This window comes from Cylas formicarius, unplaced genomic scaffold, assembly GCF_029955315.1.
Source record: "Cylas formicarius isolate icCylForm1 unplaced genomic scaffold, icCylForm1.1 PGA_scaffold_7__23_contigs__length_41026272, whole genome shotgun sequence".
Classification (NCBI taxonomy): domain Eukaryota; kingdom Metazoa; phylum Arthropoda; class Insecta; order Coleoptera; family Brentidae; genus Cylas; species Cylas formicarius.
The window spans coordinates 4,260,381-4,282,285 of record NW_026844352.1 but is presented as its reverse complement, the minus strand read 5'-3'; the positions used below and the strand labels follow the sequence as shown (position 1 = coordinate 4,282,285).

General features: G+C 35.0%; 1 protein-coding gene across 2 annotated transcripts in view; it reads left to right on the top strand.

The window, feature by feature from the left end:
• LOC132705379 (B-cell lymphoma/leukemia 11A) overlaps positions 1-21,905 on the top strand; it is a 96,567-nt gene that overhangs the window by 55,047 nt on the left and 19,615 nt on the right. Inside the window, exon 2 of one of the 2 annotated variants that reach the window (XM_060675933.1) lies at positions 11,643-12,167. In XM_060675933.1, the coding sequence (XP_060531916.1) occupies positions 11,643-12,167 (525 nt within the window). Of the gene's footprint in view, positions 1-11,639; positions 12,168-21,905 lie in introns of both variants that reach the window. The other variant, XM_060675932.1, reaches the window with a different exon arrangement.

Here is a 21,905-nt window from a genome sequence, read left to right as displayed (position 1 = left end):
CGGCCTCAATTTGTCAGATCGTAAGAGTTCAGAATCGGGGAAGATATAACAGCGTATATCCGAAACATAGCAAATTGGCTATTTTCTGGGCCAATATGTATTGTAATATATTCCTATTGGACTTTTATTACCAGTTACGGAGGTGATTGATTTTCTTTGCGGTGAATGATGCTAGAGCATATAAAGTCTGTTCATAGATATAAGAAAGTGACTAACTGATACGAATTAAGGAAAGACCTGGGCAAACCGTAAGAATGAAATTTGGCTGAACAGCTCCGTCCTTTGCTTAGAATTTGATTATTTGGGGTTTTGTTAGGAAAGATACTAAGCAATATTTATTTATTTATGTATGTATTTATATTTAAATCTAAAACTAAATTACAAATTATTTTTATTACCTACCTAAATTACTTAAAATTATTCACATAATAAATCATTATCACTATCGCTATCATCGTTTGTTATAATTATTATTTGTTCTATATTATTTACAATATGGATATACTATTGTTCTGCTATTTCTATATATTTAACAGAACTTGCCCCACTTTGTGGAGGGATGTTAAAAACTTCGGTTTTGATCAGTTTGAGGACATTGGAGTTAACACGGGGAAAACATTGTTACGACGAATGGCAGATTTCAGTTGGTGCCAAACATGTTCAATGGGATTAAATATACACGGCACGCTTTGTTCCCCGTATAACTGGTAAATTTGACGCCATATTATATCTTGATCACTTTCATCTCGAGAAAATGTCAGCATCGCTTCTTTTTTTCCTCGCTGAAATGGGATTATTCACAATTACAGTTGATTCAGTTGACGTTGGAATTTTCGTGAATGTGGCCGTTTCTTCTAAAGATGCTTGCTTGCTGGCACTACGTTCAATGAGAGTCAAATAAACATTGTTTATAACTTTCTTAATCTCAATAGAATAGTGTTTTCTACGTTTAGGCGGGAGCATCTCCTGAGATGCACTAGACTCGCACATATTTTGCATAATTCGCACACGATTCAACACACGCTCTATTACACACGAAATAAGAATGTTTACCAATAAGCTTAAACTAAGTAGTATACTAAAGCAAAGAATATTAAACACAGGTAGGTATAGAATTATTTTCTATTGCGGACCACAATTTTACCTGAATTTAAATTTCGACACTTTAGGTAATAATCTTGTTGCATTGTATGTTAATGACCACCCTTGGATAATCCCATTCAAAAGCAATTGGTCACTTTTTTATATCTATGAACAGACCATACAATATGAGTCGGTCATAAGCAAAACGTAGTTATGGTCGAAAGGAATTAGGGCAACCTTTTTAATATTCCAAGAAATGATTAAAGAAGAGCAAAAAAATAGATCTTTAAAACACTTAACGGAATAATGACCTTTTCTACTCCCCTGTTTTTAAATTACTCCACAGTAGACGTATTTATGACTTCCTTATTATGAACTTTTCGCATAACATATTTTATAATTTCTTAATACAGTAGTATCCCGATTTTCCGAGTCATGATTCCCATTACATTAACAAGGAAATAAAATTATTTTTGAACCTCACAATCTTCCAGCTCAGACTTGAGATATCTTTTAAGAATTGGTTCTAAAATGGGCTCAATCTTGTAGTTAAGTCTTTTTTGAAGAAAGAAACTTCTTTGTACTTTTTTCGTGACTCAAGTGGCGTTTATCAAACTTGCATAATATGCTCTTATAAAATAAGTATTTTTTAGTAAACAGAAATTTTAAATTCACTAACGCGTCGATTGTCCGTACGCGGGTAAGTATGTGACAAACTACACGACAAAGGAGGTGTGGAGATATATATGAAAACAGTATTCAACCGAGAGGTTGAAGAAGCTGACAATGTTCTGCTAGACTATTCCGAGTGATGAGAATCTGAGTAACGGACATCGGATTTTAAATATGTCATACGAATTGAAAAGACCCAAGAATTGTAACGCAGACGAAAGTGCCTGAGTTTTTTCAACCTAATGCAAATCACATATGTTAGAAGCATTTGGCATGTATATTATTTTTCTTATTGCATTTACTTATACACAATTCTTAATATTAAATTATTGTTAAGTTGTTATTACTCAGTTACCATTTTATGCAATATACAAGTTCGTTTAAACTTACGAGATCAGTTTTTTTTGGTATCTTTTCAGGATATTTATGTACATGGTGGTCCATTTAAGATTGCCTTATCTCAATTTTGATGTACCAGGAGAGTAACCAACTTCACTTTTTGAGTGGAATGCTATAAATATTTTTAAAAATTCTTTGGAAATATCTTCAGGAATGTTTACAATGTAAAACTAAAATTTGGAATTTTTATTCTAGATCCATGGAAGTGGTTAGTGATGATTTGACCTATCTATAGTGAAAATGTATTACACAGAGTGGTCACGAATAACTATCAGAAACACATTCTTTTTTTAAATGAAACACCCTGTATTTGGCACTTGGACTGGACCTTCACTGAAACAATGTGCAAGAAGATTGAGGTTTCCGACATATGGGGTCGCAAGAGGACGTTATGGAGGCTATGGACGCAGGGTATAAACAAAGAAACACCATAAAAAATAAGAAATATGGAATATATTTTTGAATTATATCTAACGCTCTTGGACACTGCAAAAAGCATTTTTTTCTATTACTTACTTACTTGTTGATTTCATATTATAAAATATAATTATATATATATATATATATATATATATATATATATATATATATATATATATATATATATATATATATATATATATATATATATATATATATATATATATATATATATATATATATATATATATATATATATATATATATATATATATATATATATATATATATATATATATATATATATATAATTATATTTTATAATATGAAATCAACAAGCAAGTAAGTAATAGAAAAAAATGCTTTTTGCAGTGTCCAAGAGCGTTAGATATAATTCAAAAATATATTCCATATTTCTTATTTTTTATGGTGTTTCTTTGTTTATACCCTGCGTCCATAGCCTCCATAACGTCCACTTGCGACCCCATATGTCGGAAACCTCAATCTTCTTGCACATTGTTTCAGTGAAGGTCCATTCTTCAATTCCGTGGTAGAAGACATAGCAACGTAAATAAGAGTATTCTTGAGGCAATTCTTAAATTTATGTTCGTTAACACATAACACGTTAGATGATGTTCGTGTTTGCTCTATGCAGCTTTTGATTAAACTCAAGAGAGTTTTGACCGTTTTCATTCACTCAGCGACCGTTGATTTCATGTAATTTCTTATTCGAGTTAGCAGTTTTGGTTAGTTTAGATACGGTATGGTTAGTACTTTTTATGGAGAAGACTGAAAATTTTAGTTTATGCAGAAAATATTGAAAATAGAAAATAAAATAAAGAAATATTGACAACAGAACAACAGAAAATTCTTGCTGATCCTGATACTGTTAGGGGATCTACCACTTCAATTCCAAGAAGAGCTAGATTACGTATACAACAACTGAGTGAATATTTAAATTAAATTAAAAATAATTAAAATAAAGTTTTTTTTTCGTTGGTAGAAGAATATCAACTCTCTTGTTTACAGAGCCGTAAAACTATTTCAGTCCGAGTCATTGAACCCAGAATTACAACACCTTACCTCTGCTCTTTTCTCTAATAATTTCCACATTAAAGATATTAAGCGTTCCATCACAAAATACACTTCACCACAACCTTCCAATAGCAATGAAACCGAAAGCAAGTCCACAATTGCCACTGTTGTCATTCCTTATATAAACATCACTGGCCACATATCAACAGTTCTAAAGAAATATAATGTCAAATGCAGATTTACCACTTGTCCAAAAATCTCTCCACATCTTCGATCCGTCAAAGACAAAATTCCATTCCGTTCCAGGAGTTTACAGCATTCATGCATATGCGGCAAAAAATACATTGAAGAGACAGGACGAAAAATATCAACTAGGCTCAAAGAACACGAAACCGGACATAAAATTTTATTCGATAAAACTAAAATTCTTGCATGTAATCAATTCTTCTACCAACGAAAAATCCGAGAATCTAGAAATATACAAGCACCCTAACAGTCTGAACAGTTTCAGTCAAGCTCTGAAGAAACCAACAGGATGATTGACCAAACGTTAGCAAGTTCGAGTCAACAAAAACCGACGCAGGAGGAATCCATAAGTTCTATAAAAAGTATAAAGGGTCTGGTCTTTAAAATTTCTTCCTGGTATATATTCATTTGACATTGTTAACTTGACCATTACACATAGCTTAATTTTCAACACTTAACTTTCTGGTATACGTTTGTTTTCAACGGGAAAAAAGCTGTCGCTGCTGACCTAGTCCCCATCGTGTTTGATACACCCTGTAGAAAATAATTGCCGCTTTTCATATTGGAACGCTTTCGTATTTTCTATAACAAACTGCGCATGTCGTTTCTATGTCTGTGACGGGAATCGCTATAAACACGGCGCATTATTTACGGCCGATCTAACAGCTAGAGGGAACCCTTTGAGCGCCATTGCTGTGACAAATAACGTCCAGGTGCGGGGTCCACATCGCGCGCTGGACCACGACAAAAGCATGAAAAACAACGGACATCCATTGTCTAACCCTAAAAAAAGGCGTCCTGTGCCCGGCACAAGAGAGGAAGTACAATTAGCGGAGGAAAGGCTCCGTCGTGTATTGCCGACGTTTATATGGGCAAACGGATTTGTACGTTATCACTCATAAAAGTGCCGTTTGGGTTATCTACCTAGTCCTAAAATATGAAAGATCCGGGAATCAAAAGCAATTTTTTATTTATTTATTTCCTATATTTTTATTCCATTTATTTATTAGTAAATAGAATATAAATAATAGCAAATAAGTAAAAGCAAGAAAATATTACGCATTAGACAACGAATGCCGATTTAAAGTCTAACAGTGAGCAATCGTGTATGATTGTGAACAAGTGAAAGCAGTCCGGCATGCGAAGAAGGGGAGAAATTTGGGAATATTAAATGCAATTCTTGCTTATATCTCACAGTCCACACGACTATTTAAAATTTTATGCAAGAGAAGAATATCAGTCCTAAAATGCCAGGAGTTTGTAACGCATTTCAAAAATTTTCTCTTTCGTTCCTATTTTTGAATATGATACGCTTAGGGTTGTAAATGAAGGAAGCAAAATTTATTCTATTATCATACGCAAACAAAACTTTACTTCTCTATTAATAATGCCTGACGTTTAGAGCATTGATACTTCCGCTCCATTCGTTTTGAAGTTCTGTTATTAACAGACTAGCTGAAGAAAATAGGAACCCGATTTCTAGTAAAAGCACTAACCAAAACACAACATTTTATACTTCTAACTTTACGCAGTTGAAATTTGAAATGAAAATTTAAAGGTTGTCAGCTTACAAATAAAATTTGCAATGCTGAAAATATTTCACTGCATCATTGACGTAAATCATAAAAAACAAAGGCCCTTAATGGGTACCTTGAGAGTCCCTGTAGGTGCCGAAATGCATATCCGAGTTTTCATCATTGATACGGACTTTTTTCTACCCGTCAGTTACGACTCAACCCACTCCAACGTCCTCAACCAGTTTAACTTAATTAATTTATATAGAAGTTTTTCTTTTCTCAAACAAAGTTCCACAAGCCACTGTAATACTTTTTACAAAACTTCTGTTGACTTTTTCAGAGGTTGACTGAAACTGACTCGCATTTTACTCTGTACATGCTTATATATTGTTTGAGGGGGCGGAGCTAATGAGGGGCATCCTCATTACTTGTAGCTTGTGCACTTTAATCTACCTTTTAAAGCTACCTCTTAACTAGTAGCAACGTTCATGAAATATTTTGATTTCAGCGAGAAAAAGAACCATGAAGTCAAATCTTTGACAGTGAAATGCATATCCGAGTTTTCACCATTGATACGGACTTTTTTCTACCCGTCAGTTACGACTCAACCCACTCCAACGTCCTCAACCAGTTTAACTTAATTAATTTATATAGAAGTTTTTCTTTTCTCAAACAAAGTTCCACAAGCCACTGTAATACTTTTTACAAAACTTCTGTTGACTTTTTCAGAGCTTGACTGAAACTGACTCGCATTTTACTCTGTACATGCTTATATATTGGTTGAGGGGGGCGGAGCTAATGAGGGGCATCCCCATTACTTGTAACTTGTGCACTTTAATCTACCTTTTAAAGCTACCTCTTAACTAGTAGCAACGTTCATAAAATATTTTGATTTCAGCGAGAAAAAGAACCATGAAGTCAAATCTTTGACAGTGAAATGCATATCCGAGTTTTCACCATTGATACGGACTTTTTTCTACCCGTCAGTTACGACTCAACCCACTCCAACGTCCTCAACCAGTTTAACTTAATTAATTTATATAGAAGTTTTTCTTTTCTCAAACAAAGTTCCACAAGCCACTGTAATACTTTTTACAAAACTTCTGTTGACTTTTTCAGAGCTTGACTGAAACTGACTCGCATTTTACTCTGTACATGCTTATATATTGTTTGAGGGGGCGGAGCTAATGAGGGGCATCCTCATTACTTGTAGCTTGTGCACTTTAATCTACCTTTTAAAGCTACCTCTTAACTAGTAGCAACGTTCATGAAATATTTTGATTTCAGCGAGAAAAAGAACCATGAAGTCAAATCTTTGACAGTGAAATGCATATCCGAGTTTTCACCATTGATACGGACTTTTTTCTACCCGTCAGTTACGACTCAACCCACTCCAACGTTCTCAACCAGTTTAACTTAATTAATTTATATAGAAGTTTTTCTTTTCTCAAACAAAGTTCCACAAGCCACTGTAATACTTTTTACAAAACTTCTGTTGACTTTTTCAGAGCTTGACTGAAACTGACTCGCATTTTACTCTGTACATGCTTATATATTGTTTGAGGGGGCGGAGCTAATGAGGGGCATCCTCATTACTTGTAGCTTGTGCACTTTAATCTACCTTTTAAAGCTACCTCTTAACTAGTAGCAACGTTCATGAAATATTTTGATTTCAGCGAGAAAAAGAACCATGAAGTCAAATCTTTGACAGTGAAATGCATATCCGAGTTTTCACCATTGATACGGACTTTTTTCTACCCGTCAGTTACGACTCAACCCACTCCAACGTCCTCAACCAGTTTAACTTAATTAATTTATATAGAAGTTTTTCTTTTCTCAAACAAAGTTCCACAAGCCACTGTAATACTTTTTACAAAACTTCTGTTGACTTTTTCAGAGCTTGACTGAAACTGACTCGCATTTTACTCTGTACATGCTTATATATTGTTTGAGGGGGCGGAGCTAATGAGGGGCATCCTCATTACTTGTAGCTTGTGCACTTTAATCTACCTTTTAAAGCTACCTCTTAACTAGTAGCAACGTTCATGAAATATTTTGATTTCAGCGAGAAAAAGAACCATGAAGTCAAATCTTTGACAGTGAAATGCATATCCGAGTTTTCACCATTGATACGGACTTTTTTCTACCCGTCAGTTACGACTCAACCCACTCCAACGACCTCAACGAGTTTAACTTAATTAATTTATATAGAAGTTTTTCTTTTCTCAAACAAAGTTCCACAAGCCACTGTAATACTTTTTACAAAACTTCTGTTGACTTTTTCAGAGGTTGACTGAAACTGACTCGCATTTTACTCTGTACATGCTTATATATTGTTTGAGGGGGCGGAGCTAATGAGGGGCATCCTCATTACTTGTAGCTTGTGCACTTTAATCTACCTTTTAAAGCTACCTCTTAACTAGTAGCAACGTTCATGAAATATTTTGATTTCAGCGAGAAAAAGAACCATGAAGTCAAATCTTTGACAGTGAAATGCATATCCGAGTTTTCACCATTGATACGGACTTTTTTCTACCCGTCAGTTACGACTCAACCCACTCCAACGTCCTCAACCAGTTTAACTTAATTAATTTATATAGAAGTTTTTCTTTTCTCAAACAAAGTTCCACAAGCCACTGTAATACTTTTTACAAAACTTCTGTTGACTTTTTCAGAGCTTGACTGAAACTGACTCGCATTTTACTCTGTACATGCTTATATATTGTTTGAGGGGGCGGAGCTAATGAGGGGCATCCTCATTACTTGTAGCTTGTGCACTTTAATCTACCTTTTAAAGCTACCTCTTAACTAGTAGCAACGTTCATGAAATATTTTGATTTCAGCGAGAAAAAGAACCATGAAGTCAAATCTTTGACAGTGAAATGCATATCCGAGTTTTCACCATTGATACGGACTTTTTTCTACCCGTCAGTTACGACTCAACCCACTCCAACGTCCTCAACCAGTTTAACTTAATTAATTTATATAGAAGTTTTTCTTTTCTCAAACAAAGTTCCACAAGCCACTGTAATACTTTTTACAAAACTTCTGTTGACTTTTTCAGAGCTTGACTGAAACTGACTCGCATTTTACTCTGTACATGCTTATATATTGTTTGAGGGGGCGGAGCTAATGAGGGGCATCCTCATTACTTGTAGCTTGTGCACTTTAATCTACCTTTTAAAGCTACCTCTTAACTAGTAGCAACGTTCATGAAATATTTTGATTTCAGCGAGAAAAAGAACCATGAAGTCAAATCTTTGACAGTGAAATGCATATCCGAGTTTTCACCATTGATACGGACTTTTTTCTACCCGTCAGTTACGACTCAACCCACTCCAACGTACTCAACCAGTTTAACTTAATTAATTTATATAGAAGTTTTTCTTTTTTCAAACAAACTTCCACAAGCCACTGTAATACTTTTTACAAAACTTCTGTTGGCTTTTTCAGAGCTTGACTGAAACTGACTCGCATTTTACTCTGTACATGCTTATATATTGGTTGAGGGGGGCGGAGCTAATGAGGGGCATCCCCATTACTTGTAACTTGTGCACTTTAATCTACCTTTTAAAGCTACCTCTTAACTAGTAGCAACGTTCATGAAATATTTTGATTTCAGCGAGAAAAAGAACCATGAAGTCAAATCTTTGACAGTCCTTTCTGTTTGTACTTTCATGTAAAAAGTACAAATCGGGTAAAATTATGACCTACATGTACTATTTGTCATTAAAAAAATCTCACTTATATTGATTACCTGGCAGTCAACTGTATACATCAAGATTGATTTATGTTGATACATTTTATATGACGAAATAAACAAAATGATTTGTGCCATAAACGTACCCATTTTTTTCTACTTTTAATTGTTTCACTTTGGAGACATAAATTAGGAAAAAATCAATTATTTCTTGCCAAAAAAACTCCCAGGAAAGACAAGCATTTTAGATCTCACCTTTATAATCATAAGATTTTGTTTAAAACTACTACTGAGATATTGGACCCTTATTAAAGAACACCCTGCACATAATAACTCCTCAAAGTAATGTTACATGTTGAATTTGAAAAATAGTATGGTTTTTGACTTTGCCTAATTTGGTGCTTCCCAAATAAAAATCCGCGTATTACGCCACGGATCACTTAGATCCCATAGACTAAGGTTCACATTCAAATGTGCATTTATTTATCTTCCCATTTCGACGATCTATCTCTTTCAACAAAGGCCTCACTCATCCATCTTCCTTTCCATTTTACGCAAGATTTTATGTCATGTGCACTAATTTTTGTAAGTGAAGGGGGGAAAATATTGCTAAAAAATACACCTCTTTTAATTTTAGGATCAGCTAGTAACTACGCCTGTATAAGTTCACAAATCGTCTATAGATAATTAGCAGTCTAATTAAAACTTTGATAAACGTCCTATTATAATGAGCGGCTTATCTTTTTGGGTAGATTTAGTGGGTTGCGAAGTTTGAGAAACACTTTTTGTCTAATTTAAATTGGCTATCGAAATGCTAGCTGCCTACGAGATGCTTCGTATTGTATAATTCATTTTTCCCCTCCTGGTGTAAAATATCCAATAATGCAGTGACTCGACGCGCGCAAAGTTTCACTTCGCCACATCGGGCCTTTCCGGTACTTTAGTCCCAGGTTTGGGTGCTTTCGGTATATTTTAATTACTGATAATCATTGACGATGTATAGGGAACTGCCATCGTGACCATACTTAAAATAAAAAATACCTATCCAAACCAATATTTTTGCGTAAGTTACGTTATATAATTGATCTATGGTGCGTCTGCAGAAAAGCTAATTTTTAATGGTATTCAATAGATAGAGAAGATCTTAACTTTTCAAAAGTGCTGAGTCATCTGTGGAATGCAACTTTAAATTTGTTATTAAGCCTTCTTCTTTATCAGAATCCGGGAAGAAGTTTGTCGCCCCTCATGATTCGACCTATTGTCTGCACCATTGGTTCTCCAACATATTCTCCAGCAAAATATCTAGCTTCCTTATTAAAACCCTTTACAGGGAAAATTAATAGTTTCGTACTTAATTCCTTTCACTTCATTGAACAACTAAAAAGCATTATATTAGGTCCACAGGATATTCTAGCTTCGACGAAGAATCCCTTTTTACTATAGCCCCTTTTCTTGAAACCCGCAGGATTATTTCAGATATATTAAAATCCAAGAATCTGGAATCAAACCTTCTTATCCTAACTGAAGCATATGCGATGCGTTCGATACTTTTATTATTTGGCCTCATGGTTGAATTAGCAACAAATAAATATATCCAGCACACAGCACACAGGTCGATACCTCAATGCACTGTGACATCACCGATTATAAACTCTCTTGTATGCAAAACTAATAAAGCTATCTCAACCCGAGTCGCTGAACCCAAAATTAAAACACCTTACATTTGCTCTTTTCTCTAATAATTTCCACATTAGAGATATTAAGCGTTTCATCACAAAATATTTACTTCACGTTCTAAAGACAATGAGTCCGAAAGCAACCCCGTACTCGCCACTGTTGTCCTTCATCTCTATATCTTCGATCAAGCAAGCAACCAAGACCAAAACTAACTGCGACTCACCAATATGGACATCAGTTAAGTTCTGAAGAAGCCAACGTCAGCGAGTTATCCAGAAGTTTAGTAAATTTTAGAAAGAAATCTTCATAATTTAAAAGCAAAAGCAAACCTTGGTTTTACCGATTTATAAACTTAAGTCTTGGTGCTGAAAGACACCTGAGTTAGGTAGAAGATATGGTCGTTCATAGATATAAGAAAGTGACCAATTGCTTTTGAATGGGATTATCCAAGGGTGGTCATTAACATACAATGCAACAAGATTATTACCTAAAGTTTAATATTCTTTGGTTTGGTATACTACTTAGTTTAGGTTTATTAGTAATCATTCTTATTTCGTGTGTAATACAGCGTGTGTTGAATCGTGTGCGAATTATGCAAAATATATGCGAGTCTAGAGTAGTTCAACAATCGAACAGATGATGTCCCGGAATATAGTGTCATCACATTTTTGTAATTTTATTTTAGATTTAAACATAAATACATACATAAATAAATAAATATTGTTTAGTATCTTTCCTAACAAAACCCCAAATAAATACATTCTAAGCAAAGTACGGACCTGTTCGCCCATATTTCATTCTTACAGCTCGCCCTTGTCTTTCTTTAATTCGTATCAGTTAGTCACTTTCTTATATCTATGAACAGACTTTAACTATCCGTTTCGTTGCAGCAGATGCAGACGCGGCGGAAGGAGACAGCCACCAGGATATCCTCACTTGCGGGATCTGTCAAAAATCGTTCGCCCTCTCCGACATAGTCCGCTTCATCCAGCACAAAATCCAGACCTGCAACAAAGAAAATTTCGGCCAGTGTTTCAACAATGTTGAACGCGACAGGGACAACGATGACGCAAACCTACCCCTGTCTACCATTAACAGCCGAAGGCCGAGCATATCGGCCCCTATCACCAGCAAGAAAAACCCTGGTAGCAGAGTTCATACACCGCCACCCGCAAGTCCGCGTTTGCCCGCACCAAGCGACCTCTGCGTTGACGGTGCTGCTTCTTCGACGCCAAAACGGAGAGCGTCCTCCCCATTGACTACGCCTCTGACTACGTCTTCCAGTACCGATGACGGAGACGATCACAAACCGATCATCAAGCAGGAAAGGATCGACACGATGTCATCGCCCGAGGAGAACTCGCACAAGAAATCCAGAACTGAGTTTGCTGACGCTGAAAGCAACACCACCCATAGCGGTAAGTTTTCATAGAAGTAGTAATTGCTATTGCTGTTTTGCCAATACTCTAGTCCACGTAGTAAACTAAATTTATCTTCTGAACGCTGTAAGTGAAATAGATTTCGAGTCTACCGAGTGGAAAACCCCAGGTGGTACGACGTAATTCCTTTATAAACTTCCAACTCACCTGCAACTGCAACTTACCTCTGCAGTTCACCCCTTGGGTGCTGCTTTAGCTCTGTATCATCTGCATTACATAATCAAAGCTACAAAAGAACTTCAAACGACTTTTTGTGCTGGAAAGTACACTATTTACCACAAACTCGGATTTAGTAATACATTAACATTTAGTAAACGCTTGAAGATGTGGGCAGATGTGGGTAGAAAATGCGAATGAATTCGAATGGTGTATATATTTTTTTCGGGAATGAAAAAACTTATATCTGAAGTTCTTGGGTATTACAATTTCGAAAACTTCTGGATCCCTCCCGCTTCCGTTGCAAATAATCCCGATTAATGATTTATGAATTGGATCACGGTGACATGAGAAAGGCCTTCTGGTGTAATATTGGCACCGGTTAAACTTTTAATTATGATTCGTAGCATCCTCTGCTGAGAAATGCTATTTTGTGCTTAAATGAACATAACAACTATGAACTTTTAATAAACAGTACATAAATAGTACAAAAAGACCTATAGATATTATGAAATAATTAATTGCTAGGTCCCATTGGTCAAAATTAAATAATGTAATTATATAATAGTCCAGTATCCAACTGTAAAACCTAGTCAGTTATTATCCGTTACTGGGTCAAAAACAGTGTTCACCACTAAGCAATGAAATGAACTAAGGAAGTGCATTCAGGAAAATGCACGTTGCTCTAGTTTTCCAACCCATTGAAACTTATGGATTTATTGGAAGTTTGAAGTTTTGGGGATTGAAGGATTTTCATTTTATCAAGAAGTGTATTTAATTGTGTAGTTTTCCTCTTTTTTTAAATTGCCAGTGTTTGGAGGTAAGTGAATTGTTGCATTTCCAATGAAAATTGATTAACATTTATTTGTAGTTTTTCTATCAGCCATCATATATGTTTAATAGGGTCAACAAAGCAGTTAATTTGACAGTACAAATGCGTGACTACGCGCAGAACGAATAATGGTCTCTTACGCAGCTTCCTTCCAAGGGAAGGTTGTTGTTAAAGCCAATTAAGCCTTAAAGATTTACATTTACATTTATTTTATTTTAAAAGCACACTTTTCAAAGAACTCTTTGTGTCACTAGGCACAGTTAACAAATGTTACGAGCGGGTATTTATGTTGTAAATATCCCTACTAGATGTTTGTTTTTCGTGAAGATAGGGTGGACATTGTAATTTAATTATCTTGTGAAAGAAATATACTGAATGCCGCAGAACCATCTTAATTCTCAATATTAACAGTACACAAATATTTTTAACTCTCTTCCTTTTAATATCAATATGATCTAAAAATAGTCGATAGAATATGGCCTTCCAATTTTGGGTCTGGATCAAATATCCCAGCTATATCCCTACTACTGTTGAGGCTATGGTAGAGTTAGGAAGCCCAAAATTGGATTTTTTAAAAATTTATTTGACAAAAAATATAAAAACTTTTACATATCGGTAAAACCTATATTTGCCCTGATTTTCCAGAATCTCAAAAGAAACACTCGACTGGGAAAATCTCGAAAATGGGTTCCCACATAAATTGTCTTATAAAAAGTTCACAAATAAGCGATGCTTATGTCAGTACCCACGCATTCTTCATAACACCAACGGAAACATTGAGGTCTTCCGAAGGTTGTTGCTCTATAGGCACTCCTCGCCTCTATCTCACTATCTATTCACTATAAGTGGTTGAAGCTCGTTTAACTTTATTCTGAATTCCCTTTCCTTTGCGTTTTTTGTTCTCAACTCTTTTGGTTCGTTTATCGAAGTCCTATTATTAGTTTCTTACTAGCATCCGTGTAAGAGCAACTGGGCATATGACTAATATCTGCAGATATTACATGGTTCTTATTTGTGCTGGGACTGGATAAGCTATTTGCCAATGGTATTACGGTCAAATTATATGGTTAAAGCAATAGTAGTGTTCTTTCACGCTTGAAGTGAATAGCAAAATCATGTCTACTAAGCTGAAAAATGCCGCGTTTTCTAAATCTGTGTTTACCTAACACTAACTTTTAAATGTTTTTTGAAAGAATAAAGGCAGTTTGCATGTATATGACTACACTAAAGCAGCAAAATTTTGATATCACAAACTTTCAGTCACAACTAGCACGAAGTAGGAATTTGTAATTTTGCCAGAACCTGTCGGGTCCTGTTTTCCGTGGAAATCCGATATTAGGCTACTTTCCTCTGTTTCTTTATACCTTTATAGATTTGTTGGACCAAGTTTTAGTATTAATATGAATGTTCCTTTGCCTTTACGTCAACTTGCCATTTTTCGTCTTCATTCTTGTTAATTTTTACTTCCCGATCATACCTAATGATTCGACTTCCTTTAAAACAATTGCCACGCGCTACTACGAGTTTTTTTCGTGGTATACCATCGAAGGGTTAACATTAAAGGGAGATAGTCGCGTGTTGCCCTCAAGTTAATTATTCACAGCGCCCTTAGGTTACCTATCTTGTCCGCCGACAGTGATAAAAAATCGTGACGCAAAATAATTGAGATGAACAGATGATACTTTAGTGAAGAACCGGTAGTGCGTGCGTCTGCTGACAATGCTAATACCTGGTTAAAGTACCCCTCTGCAGGCCTATTAATCAGAACACGCGTCCGGCTTTCGTTTTTTTTTCGTCAGAAGGTTGTTCCTACTTGATTCCTAACCGTCTCGGGTGGGTTTGAAAAAAAGGACCGTACCATTCCACACTCGTAGATTTGATGGTTAGTTAAAGAAGTAAGTATTATTTTTAAAAAATAAATGCAATCAAATAACCGCCATTTTAAAGTAAAAAATCTTCACCCAATTGTATTGTATAACGTATAATTTTTGATTTATTTCTCAAACACCACTAAATTTGCTTAAACTTATTCTTCATCAGAAGTACTCATCGACAAAAATATTACTCTCAAATTTTGGAAATTCTAACAAATGTAATGAAAGAAAGGATTTTTTTTGGTAACTTATGTAAAGTTCAAATCAAAGGATTTGATGATACAAGAAGTCGATTAATAAATCTCTCAAATTATCCTTCCTAGGAGTTTTTCCAGAAAAATATTCTCTATATTGCTTAATATCTTTATTCCGGGCTTTCTGTACTTCTTCAGATACCATTCCTATTGATAAAAAAAGATGATTTCAGAACCATGAGTGAACAGTGGTAGGCATAGGATACTGGGGGCATAAAAATAGGTATAATTTAGCAGTGTCTAATGTATAGATTGCGTACATATTAAATCCTGATGCCAAGGTTTGTAATACTACGTAGAATGTGTGAATAATTCTTATATTTATTTGGGTAACTTTTGCTACTACGTATTTACGTATTTTCCTTCATTGGAACTGCCAAAACCAGGCTCAGGTTGATCTAAAATGAGGCCCATTTGAGAACTCAATTGTTCCTAAATGCTCTTTTTTCCATGTCCATCTTATAGACTAAATTTAAAACGCCCTCAAAAAAACTATTTCAAGTTATCTTTACTTGTCGGTCGGAAAAGAACAATCTCAATATGTTTTTTCTCAAACGACACTCGTAAAGCTTGACCTCACAAACTTGTAATTCCATAAAATAAGCTCAGTTGTTTCGTGAAGGTACTGGAGTTTGACGGAGTGACACAAACGAAGAGAGGAAGAGATATGCCAAGTCTTATGGGCACTGGGTTCAAAGTATACCAGAATCTTGTGTGATGAAGCAGACTGCTTCGGTATTTCTGCTAAAGTATTTGAAGTCATTAAAATATCTGTCATTCTTCGCTTGTATGTATGTGACTGTCTTTCTCTTTAATCTAGGTCCTTATTAAATTATAGTCTGATTTGCTTAATTTTGCCTCAATTACCAGTATCCTACAATTATTGCTTATATCTTTCAAAGTTCCAAATTCATTTGCCCAGCATTAAGTTAAACCGTTTGGAACGTTCACTTTATGAACGTCCAACAGAAATGTGATTTTTTTAAATTTTTTATGAAGTCTGCCTTAAACTTGGTTTCGTTTGGTAGTAGTTGAAGGGAACATGAACAGTTATTTCCTTAATTTTGCCTTCAGCCTCTGTAATTTGTAATCTAATGTAACTAAAAGTTTAAAAACTTCCATTTTTTTTAATTCCGTAGCATTTGTACGTTTTTTATTTTTTATTAAGAATGCGCAAAAAGTCCCAAATTCTCTTTGTTGATTCTTTAAACAGAGACTTAAAACACTTCAGGCATAGTTCAAGAGAGTTACATACACAAATTGCCTTTTCAGTCGGTTGCGGAAAAAAGGAAGGACGGAACATATATCTACCTCTGTCTCAAATTTAAATTTATGGACAATTGGAAGGAATGTTTTTTTTTTTCTTCATTTTTATACGTGAATTTGGGTAAATCTACCAGTGTGTGGTTCGAATCCAATTTTCCCCAATAAGAAACGCGAATACAAGCCCGCAAACACCGAAGGCCACATTTTCCCATTAAATTTTACAATAAGTAACAAGTGGCCGAAATAACCTCATTGATATTCCGGCGAAACCATCCCCGGCGTAATTTTCAGTTTCAAATTCCCTCCGATATTGAATTTTCAATCCGGGGAACACAATACATGATTATGAATCTGGCCACAAATGTCATCGATAGCTCGTATATCAATCAAGGGTCGGACCTTCGACGATATCGATAAGAATTTTCTGTCGGATGTGGGGGTTGACATCTTTGTTTTTAATAAAAAGTCTCTCACCCTTTCACCCTTGTCACGATAAGGGAAATCGTTTGGGACGTCTACGGGAAATAATCCGCATTTAATGTGATTTGTGTGTGACGGGGCAATTTTGCGTAATAACGCCGATGGCCGAAGATTAAGCCCAGTTTGTAAGTCTTCTCGATACAATTTCGCCAGATTGAATCACCAAAAAAAATGGTACCGCCACAAAGAAAACTTGCTAACGTTTTTTAATAGTAATAAACACTAAGTAAAAAAATAACGCAGGGTAAAGTTCTTGATCCAATTTTATTTACCTTATATATAAATAATATGTTACGACTAAAAACAAACGGTAGTATAATTAGTTATGCAGATGATAAGTGGTACTATGTAAACTGCTACTAACGCAACAATAAAAATATTTGAAATTCATCTGCCAAATTTGGGTAACTTAACACCAAATGATGGTGAAATTCCATAAAAAATATTATGCTCCCAGACTGTACTACCTGCTATCAGCATGTTTACAAGAATCTTGAAATTTTAAACCATTTATAACAAAACAAAACAATTTACATCTTTTAAATGATCTTATTGACTTGAAGTACTTTAAAAAAATGTGTCTAAATTTATGTCATACCTACCATGCCACAACCAGTCTCGTCTCTTAACACTGATTGTATCTGTTTATATTTCGTTCCTCAGGCTGTCCCAGTGCTGAGCAATAATTCTATATGTACCATAATTTGGAGCCAGTTATGGGCTGTTCTAGTTGATATATCTTTATGAAAAATACGATAAAGGTTGATAAAAGTCGAATTATAGTAAAGTAATGAATTAGCAATAAATTATGTTTGAAACGACACCTTAGACAATATCTCCGAAAATACAATTAAAGTTAGAACCTTCATTTAGACTTTCACTAGGAATCTACTCAATATTAGAACATTTAGACTGTACCTCTCCCCTTTTGGATTAGTACTTCCATAACCAGTCTTCTCTTTCAGTTTTTCACACCCACTCAACATATGTTCAGTAGTCTCTTTCCCGTGCCACTTTTCTCTCTTTTTGTTCTCTCGGTTTATTTAGTTTTTAGTTCTGTGTTAGCTGGTACCATAAGTTCTATCACCTTTTTTTAACTTTTGCTTGCTTAACTGTTCTGCAGATCTCCTCCCTGGTACTATAGGCAGCACATAATAATAAATCATTACTGACCATTAAAAATAGTTCTGTTTTTTCTTGTAGATTTTTTGTTATTCTTGCTGGCCTATTAATAATAATAATAATTATAATAATATTGTTTATTTCCATTGACTTTTAACAAAAGTATCGGATAATATCAACAAGTAAAAAAAAACATTAGAACACTAAAATACAAACTTTAAAAACAGATACGTACAAACACACAAAGTATCACAAAGTATCACACTGAGAGATCAGCATTACTACAATCAAAGAGTTCATCGATAGAATAAAAAACATTCTTATTCAAAATGAGCTTTAATTTTTGTTTAAATAAATGGACCAGCAATATCTGTCTGACGGACAAAGGCAACTTATTATATAAAATCATAGAGCTGTTAGTTACTTTGGCTAATCTATGACTTTGCACTTGCAAATTAAGATTAGCTCTAAAATTGTAATCTACGACAATTCTGGTCATGCAATAATTAGAGAGATTACTCTTTATGATAATTATGCTATTTAATATAAAGAGAGAGGGAAACGTTAAAATATTTAATTTTGGGAACAGGGTTCTACAGGAGTGACCACGAGACTTCCCCAACATTGTTCGAACAATACGTTTTTGTTTTACAAAACTTCATTAGCTCTGGAAGAGTTTCCCCAGTGCGTAAGATAAGCAAGATTGAACATATCCGAAATAATACAACAGTAAAAGCTGAAGATCCACACTCATTTTGTTTATTACGTAGTCAATTTGGCCTGTCCAGGACAAATTACTGTCTATGAATAAACCCAAATACCTGACAACGTTAGTCTGATTAATCTATTTATCCTACATTCTAACCAATAAGCTCTTGTTCAAATCCCTAAGCGAAAACAACATCATCTCAGTCTTTCTCCCGTTCTAACAAATACCGTTACACTCACAATATTGGGTCATACCACTTACTTTCCTAGTGGCCAAGAACGAGAACGTGACACTGCCACAGCAGTATCATCTGCATATAAGGAAACATAATTGTCTGGGAAGGAATCAGATATATCATTACTAAATATTAGAAATAATAAAGGTCCCAGTATGCTTCCCTGTGGGATACCGCTGGTGAGTTCTTTAGATCTAATCACTTCTAAGCACAACTCTTCACGACCCTTCAAAAACAACTCAATCCAGGGGTAACTATTGCCCCATATACCGCAATTATTTAACTTATTCAACAACAAATTAATATCAAGCACATCAAGAGCTCGCTTGAAGTCAAAGAACATTCATAATGTTTTATTATTCTGATCCTAAACAGTCTTGAGTAGATAATCCATTGCGAAAACCAAACTGAGAATTCAAGAAAAATTGGTACTTCTTTAGAAATGCAAGTTAAGCTAATAATATATATTTTTAATTAACATTTAATTTAATAGTAAATAATGTTATTTTGTATGGTTCCTATTAGTAACTTATTATTTTGTGTATGTCTGTTCTCTGTTCTCTGAATTTTTGCGGCTATAATTTTCCAACGGTTTAAGCTAAACGGTTGTAATTTGGCCCCTTCTTAACTTTTCAGTAGTAGTTACATAAGATATTTTCGTTTAGACCCAGGCGCCCTTCTTTTTTTCGATTTTCGGCTGTTTTTTGGACATTACCACGAAACAAAAGAACTGTCCGAAATTTGAACCTACCAGCTCGAAATTTCTTATACTTCTGGAGCTTGCAGTTGAAAAAATTCTTGAACCTGAAAACGCACAAACTTTTATTTTTGACGATTTTTCAAAAATGTGCAGGTGGCTAAGACTTTAAAATTTTGTTTTTGTGTGTGTTTACAGTTCTTCATATATCATACAGGGTGTGCGAGATATTTGAAAAAATATCGTTGGAAATCACTATTACCGCTACAAATTTACCAAAGTTTGACAGTTCGGTCGAGTAGTTGTTCGAAGACACCTTATACAGGGTGCGTACACGAAAATTTCGTAGTCGAAGTTTTAACAATGGACCCATCAATGATAAGAGGCCGCGAAGCAAAGATGAGAAGAAATGTGAACTGTTAAAGCTATCACGTTTTTCCTTTCTTTTTGTTTTAATGACGTTTTCATTTCAAGTTGCACAATATTCCTGGTACTGACTGGTACCGTGAGTCTTCAAAAGTTTTCGCCAAAAAACAATTTCGTCGAGTTCGCCGAGTTTTAAAATTTCAGCTCACGGTCAGCTGTTGGGGTCCGGGCATTTGCATACATTTAAAATGTGGCCGCGATCCGCAAGCACAAAGGACCTCACGAAAGCGCGATTATTTATCGCGAGCCGGGGACGGGGGCGGCGAGGAGGCCGAAGGGGTCCGCGCCGGGGGTGTCGCAGCCCAGAAACATCTTGCGGAGCCCTTAAAATCACCATGACTCCCAAGCGGCGCAGGCTGCCGGACTTGGCAAACAGATTTAAAACTGGTGTGCGAAGTATGCTAAGATGAAAGCCCGCACCTTAAACGTTAAGAGAAAAATCGCCCCTTTACCTTCCCTATTTTTGTTTTATCCCTGAAACACGGTTGTTATATCCATTTATCAATGTTCATACGAGCACTTTTATAATAAATAGAAAATTATTTTATTAAACTTTAGCAAACTGACATTTAAAATATGAAGAAATAATACTTAAATAATGAATGAAAAAAAAAGTTAATGATATAATCTCTCCCTAGTATACGGTAATGGAGACTATTTTTTTTGTCTGCCAAGCAGGGAAATTTCCACTTGTTTATTTCGCAGATTGCCTAGGGATATTTCCGAGAAAGCACATGCGTTACCATGGAAATCAATTTAGATTGGTTAAAACCTACTGGTTCTGCAATGGAAGAAGAATCACGAATTACATGCCTTGAAAAATAAGATTATAATTGATCCAACGTACCAAAAGAACCTTCTAATTTTTCAATTTATATGAAGGATAGACGGAACTTTCAAAAAAACTAATTGACAATCAAACATTTTCATAACGTAGCCAATTAACGAACGTGTGGTAGCAGTATCAGCGATAGAAGAAGGGTTAGAGTGCTTATCGTATTGTTTTTAGCAAACGTACAAATTATTCAGAAGTTTTTTGTTATTTTACAATTAACATTATAACTATTTTAAAAAAGGAGTGACATTATAACTATTTTAAAAAAGGAGTGACAGGTGTCAATTATACTAAAAAGTTTTAACCTCATATTATAGGTACTCCTGAAACTTGAAATAATAATTAAATTCAGGAACCTTGTGAAAAGATAAGTAAAATTAAACACATTTTGGTAAAAAGCGAACCAATACCAAAAATGGGGGACAAAATAAATAGAAAGTCTCGTCTTCATCTGGAATTTCTTTCATCGTTTCTCGTTTTCGCAAACCTACCTTCTCATACTTGTGTCTGTCTTCTAATTCGTTATTCCCTTCCCCAAGTAATACATTTTTCTGCCTCTATCCACAATACTCCCTCTGGTGCTTGTCAATACAATTCTTTTCTTTTAATTGTTTTGATTTTTTGCTTCGTTCTCAACTATCGTTTTTAACTTCTATCGACAACATGCTGTCTGATGCCTGCCAGTAAATCTTTTTCTCAATTCTTATACATGTGTGTCGTCTAATTCTTTGTCTCCTTCCCGAGCTATTTTCTCGAACTATTTACAACATTCCGTCTGGTGCCCATCAATACAACATAATAAAACAGTCTTTACTCTTCTCTTACACCTCT